Source organism: Panthera uncia, chromosome F2 (genome assembly GCF_023721935.1).
Source record: "Panthera uncia isolate 11264 chromosome F2, Puncia_PCG_1.0, whole genome shotgun sequence".
Lineage (NCBI taxonomy): Eukaryota > Metazoa > Chordata > Mammalia > Carnivora > Felidae > Panthera > Panthera uncia.
The window spans coordinates 74,152,916-74,159,216 of record NC_064812.1 but is presented as its reverse complement, the minus strand read 5'-3'; the positions used below and the strand labels follow the sequence as shown (position 1 = coordinate 74,159,216).

General features: G+C 47.4%; 1 protein-coding gene across 5 annotated transcripts in view; it reads left to right on the top strand.

The window, feature by feature from the left end:
* The window catches only part of LYN (LYN proto-oncogene, Src family tyrosine kinase), a 122,956-nt gene extending 120,013 nt beyond the window's left edge, over nt 1-2,943 (top strand). For all 5 annotated transcript variants that reach the window (XM_049633691.1, XM_049633687.1, XM_049633689.1 and 2 more), the window contains exon 13: nt 1,452-2,943. In XM_049633691.1, the coding sequence (XP_049489648.1) occupies nt 1,452-1,654 (203 nt within the window). In that variant the 3' untranslated portion in view covers nt 1,655-2,943. The remainder of the gene's footprint in view (nt 1-1,451) is intronic.
* The last annotated feature ends 3,358 nt before the right edge of the window (nt 2,944-6,301 follow it).

Below are 6,301 nucleotides of genomic sequence, written 5' to 3'. Positions count from 1 at the left end.
GAAAAAAAAAAAGGTCAATTTGTTGTCTCAAATCAAATGTATGTAGTGACCCACAATTTGAGAAACACTGATCAGAGAATAAATTCACAAGAAGGCTCTGTTTCCAATCTGGTCAAAGACCTTTCACTTCTAGCTATCTCTTAGAACCTTCTCAGTGACCGCCCCTGGTAAGACCTATGGCTAACGGAAAGGAAATTGTTGTAATGAACGGAACGCCTCGTATGCCGGGTATCAGGTGCTACGTGGAAACATTCTGCATGACTCAGCTTTTTCCCTACACGGTCAGGTATCCTCACAGTCAGCAAAACATACAGATGTAGATACCCCATTTCAAACACGGAGGGAAACGTTCTTTTTTCTTCCTTAAAGCTGTTCTCAGGATCAAAGATGGACAGTTGCCCACATGAAAGGCCACCCTTCATTCCCAGTCCTCTTGCAGAGCCCAGTAGGAACGACGAACACTCCCCTTCCCTCACTGGACGTTAAGAACATACACTTTCTAGAGTCAGTGTGAGCTCTGCACTGAAGTCTTTTTAGGGGACAATTTCTTGATTGGGACATAATCCACTGGACTGGCTGATTTAAGGATTTTGACTTCCTTTAGTAAACTTATGTTGAAAAGCTGATTTGAAAAAACTACGTTGGTACGAGATAACGTACGCGAGGATGATTTTTTTTGGTATGTGTATTACAGGTAGAAGTTGGAAAAAATACCGCAAAAGAAATGGAGATTGAGGGTTAGAATTGGGTTTGGCTAGATCATTTAAGGCCAGTCAAGTCCATTATCCTTTTGCCATTCAAAGAACCTGCTCTGTCTTCTGCTTCTCTTGTTTGCCCGTTTTCACTCTGGCAAACCGAATGCCGTCTTGATCCCCTTCGTAGTAAAAGTTACGCATTATTTAGTTGCTTACCGAACCCTCCTTAGCCTCCCTATCCATTTGCAAGGGCTGCTGTAACCAAGTGCCACAGCCTAAATAGCTCAAACCACAGAAAGGAATTTTCTCACGGTTTTGGAGGCCGGAAGTCTGCGACAAGATGCTGCCAGGCTGGGCTTTTCCTGAGGCTCCTCGTTGGCCTGGAGAGGGCCACGTTCTCGCTGTGTCTTCGCGTGGCATTTCCTCGGTGCCCACACGTCCCTGGTGTCTCTGGGTCCTAATCTCCTCTTATAAGGAACATCAGTCAGATTGGGTGAGAGCATACCCTCAAGGCTTCATTTTAACTTGATTACCTCTCTCAAAGCCGTATCTCTGCCCCGTGGGCACGTTCTGAGACGGAGGGCTAGGACTTTAACGTGTGAATTTATTTGGGGGCCGGGGTGGGGGACACAGTTCAGTCCATGACAGCGTCTACAGCTCGCTTCAAGAGTGGATGTAGGATGCCAGGAGCGGAAAGACCACTCCAGTGCTCGACCCTCGGTCAGGTTGCTAAATGGTACATTTCTTTTGCTTTAGGGCGAACTAATGCCGACGTGATGACCGCCCTGTCGCAGGGCTACCGGATGCCCCGCATGGAGAACTGCCCCGACGAGCTCTATGACATCATGAAAATGTGCTGGAAAGAAAAGGCAGAAGAGAGGCCGACGTTTGATTACTTACAGAGTGTCCTGGATGATTTCTACACGGCCACGGAAGGGCAGTATCAGCAGCAGCCTTGACGCCCGGGGAGGCTCGTGGCCATCGGCTGGGACGGCTGCCTCATTCGAGAGGAAAACGTGACCGTCGCTGGTTGTGCTAGTCTTTCATATGCTAGGATCATCTACCGGCCCTGCTTCCTGAAAGCGAGGCCGAGTTACTCAGGAAGAACACTCTCGACATGGGCAAGTATTCTCTTTCTCATCGGCCGATGCCCACCGGCAGCCGCGCGGACCGCACCCAGCCGGCAACCTTGCTTCGCTAGACCGACGTCTGCCTTCGGAGAAGAAGCCACCTGTTCTGTCCAACAGGCACCCACCTCGGCCTCTTGTTTACAACTCCATGTGGGACTCATGGGCGCAGAGGCCCTCGCAGTGAATCTCAAACAGTAGCAGAGTGAAACTCATTCCTAAAAAGCGAAGTAACCAGACGCAGATCACGACCCTCGTTTGCATTTTCTCTCTGCCTTGGCTTATCTGTTAAAAAGAAAAAAAAGAAAAAAAAAATTACTAATCCGATCTGTTACGTTTTGCAGCTGAAGTCAGAAGGTTAAAATGGTCTCTCCCAGATTGCAGTGATTTCCCCTGCCCCTAAAGTCTGAGGCTGTTAAAGATTTTCCTTCCACGGAGACGGCTGGGAACTCCCAGACACGAAGCGTGCTCTTCTGTTCTGTTTCCTATAGGAGTGTGTGTGGTTTGTGAGTGTGCACAGATGTCGTGTGTCACCACACAGACCCCACCGACATCCAGGGCTGGCCCAGACCTCCCAGGAAAGAGAGAAGAACCAAAGGAACTGCTGTACCCTCAGAAGGAATATTTTTAACGGCCCAGCTTTTCAATTCCCCAGTTTCCTATCTGAGAGACTTTTTTGACCATGTACTTTGGGTCAAACAATAAGATTCTAATCTCTGCAGAGCCTTATAAAAGGCCTTCTAAGACATAAGAATTCTCTTTATTGCTTCCAATGATTTGAACGTTATTTTAACGATGAAATGTTAATTTTCGTTGTACTCGAGAAAGTAAAAACGCCATATTTGGGTCTATTTTTGTGATTCAGCCATCTTTTCTAAATTGTGTAAGGTGTGGGTGGGACTATTTATACGAGGATACGAAAGGAACGGAAGTGACTGAAAGGCTCAAATGAGCTCCTGCAGCAAGGGAGGCGAGAGGTCTTGTTTACTAAGTTGTTCTACTGTGAGCTTCGAATAGAAAATGCTACATCACATCGTGTTTCACTTATGCTGTTGTGTATATACCTAATATTGCTGTTTTTTTGATTTTATTTGAATACACCTGGCCCAGTAACATCTCAAGCTTTTTCCTCGTGTCCAACATTTCCAACTCTCGTCAACGTAGAAATGAGTACCAGTTGGGGGAAAATGAGAGGCGATTGCAAACAGTTACATCGTTTAAAAAACTTTGACAGGTTCTACCTCCATTCCTTTGAGCGTTTCCAGATTGGAAAACTAGGACTTGACAGTCTGGCTATCCCTTTAGGGGGGCCAAATAGGATTTGTTTTCAAATAGGCTTAGCAGGCACCATTAGAATTTCATTTTGTGCGTGTCGCCTAGGTGTTGGGTACCTAGGGGAAGGGATAAAATATTCTGCTTTCCTGTGCAATCTTTTTTAAACGTCCTTTTTAAAATATTCTAAAGTTCTTGATTCACAAATGCCATATTCACAGCGGGAGAATATTATCACCATAGAACGTCTGCACAGCTGATCACTTGATTCACCCACCTGTTCACATTTCATTTCAGAAATCACACGTATGACCCAGCATGTTCTATGGAGAGAAAGTGTAAAGAATCCCTAAAGCAGAAAGAAACGTCTAGAAAATTAGTAAGTTTATCTTTGCCCTGTTTTTCTTTTCTCAATTCTGCTTCCTTTCGCCATTTTACGGTCCACTTTTCCCTCCCAATCAAGCATGTGATCTTTTCCTCCATCGCCTGGGGCCTCGTCACTCAGTTGCAGGATGTGCTCCTGTCACATCATACCCCATGGACAGCATGGGTCTCTCCCCTTGTCAGTAGGATTCCAGCTGCCTCATGACCGGCAGGCAAAATGAGGGCCTGGGCAGTGTTTGTATCATCTTGGGAGGGGGGGGGGCAGTGTTTGTATCATCTTGGGGGCGGGGGCGCGGATCAGAATGCCTTACATCATCACATCCCAGCTCATTACTGGGGACTTGAAAAGGAGCATGGCCTCAGGTCCCGCCATTGTTGTTCCGCAGGAGGGCTGTAAGTCACTGTACTTGAGAGGCTTCCCCGGTGGATATCTGGTTTACCCAGGCTTGAGAGTCCCTCCCTTGCTTTGGTCCATATGGCAAAGTTAATTGTTCAAAGGAAGGCCAGCCTGCACTTTCCTCAGATGCCCCCAGGGACGACAGAGGACTACTGGAGGACGGAAGAGGGAAAATGTGCCCTTTTCCTCTTTTATGACCATGAAGCTCACTGAATCCAAAGTAAAACTCATAGGCTTGACCCTGGTGTCCTCAGTAGAAGGGACACTCTATAGCCCCTCCAAGATACCTCCCGGGATTCTGTCAGAACCGCCCTGGAAAAGCATACTGCCCAGGCCTCCTAGGGAAGATAATAAACTGCGGAAGCCTTGATTCCTGTCCCAAGAGTGTGTAAAAGAGGCCGACAAAAGGAAGCACCATATTTATTTACTCATGCAGTGGGATAGCTCAAGGGCACTGAAATGTAAATGTAAACACATTTCCAATTTAGCCTGTGGTGATGGCTTTCCTTGTATCTTTTCCTTTGCTCGAATACAAACTATATTGGGGCAGTAGCTGCTGAAAGGCGTTCAGTACTGAAACACCAGCATCGTGGTACGCTTGATTGAATTAAAGCAACTGTTCATCCCATAGCTGAGCTCCCTGGCCTCTGTGAATGTTATTGCCACCTCCACAGCCCGTTAGTTCCTTGTATTCTCAGATGAGATCTCGCCACCCATCTTTCCTCCCAGGATCTTTGTTTTCTTAGCAGATTAAGTGACCATGAGCCTTGCCATTCTTCCTGATGGAAACGGCGGTTATAAACCTTACAAAGATAACTATACACCCGCCAGTGGCTCGGCGCTCTCTTTTGTACTTGGGCACGTTGCAAAAATTACCTGTAATTCACGCCGTAACCCTTGAAGGTATGGCCCGCGCTATCGCTATTTAACGGCTGAAAACTCAGGTGCATTGAAGGCCACCGGAAGAATAGGCTGGCTTCACATCATGTTGTTTCCTTGTGAGATAAGTGAAAGGCTTTTACAGCAGGATCTCCCTGACTCATTTGAGCATTCCAGGCGCACAAAGGAATCACTTACAAATTGCTTCATTGGAGTCTGCGCAGGTATGAGGGAAAATTTCTGAGTAATTTTAACTTGAGAAGAGAGGTCAGACAAGAGCTCAGCTCACTACTCACACCTTTTTAAAAAGACAGTTGAGGGGTGCCTGGGTGGCTCAGTCGATTAAGCATCTGACTTCAGCTCAGGCCATGATCTCGTGGTTCAGGAGTTCGAGACCTGTGTCAGGCACTGTGCTGACAGCTCGGAGCCCGGATCCTGCTTTGAATTCTGTGTCTCCCTCTCTCTCTGCTCCTCCCCCACTCATGCTCTGTTTCTCTCTCTCTCAAAAATAAGTACACATTAAAAAAAAAAAAAAAGATGATTAAAAAAACCAAAGACGTTCTTTCCTAACGTGCAATTCAGACCACGTGGAAGCACTACATTCAATTCTGAACGCTCGATGGTGAATTGTCAAATCTGAACGGCTCTGGAAAAGTCATTTGGATGTGGGCTATGGGGTATGTGAGAAAGAATTGGGAGCATGTCAAGTGTGGAAGTCTTTGGGCAGCCGGGGAGAGCCACACCACAGACGTTTTGACGTAAAGGAGATAAATGGAATCATTTAAAAAACGTTTGCCCTGTCAGAGAATTCATTTTGAATCCTACTTGGTAAGACGTTTTAAACGTGGCTCAGCACACTCCTAATCTCTTTTTTGTCCTTGCGCTTCACTTTAAATAGGGTGCTCTTTAAATAGGGTGCTCGGTGGGCTAACAGTAGTCATTCAGTGCAGTGCTTTACCGAACACTTCCCTGAGGACAGGAAATGTAGCAGACGCCTTAGGGACATGGACGGTGAGTCTCAAATTCCTTGCTTTAAGGAGACAAGTACAGGGATGCTTAATGCCAGAAACCTATCATACGGGAAAAAAGAGGTGGAAAATGTGAAGAAGATCCTTCCCAGGGGAGATGGCGAAGCTGGTTACAGGAACAGGCGTGGAGATGAAGACAAAAGTCTTCGTAAAGAAGTGGCATCCGGGACTGGCTTTGCAGGGAGACAGGGGCGCTGGCAGGCGGACAGGAGACTCTGCAGAGAGAAGCTTCCGAGAAGGGACGCAGCAGGCAAGAGGCAGGGGCAGAGTAGCGTGGGAAACACCAAAGGGCAGAGCCCCCCAGCCCGGTAGAAGGAGGGCCCTGCTACTCAAACTCAAGATCGCGTCAAAATCACCCGGAATTTTTTTAAAACTGGGGCGCCTGGGTGGCTCCATCGGTGAAGCATCTGACTCCCGGCTTCATCTCAGGTCATGATCTCGTGGCTTTGTGGGTTCGAGTCCTGCGTCGGGCTGTGCGCTGGCAGCGTGGAGCCTGCTCGGGATTCTCTGTCTCCCTCT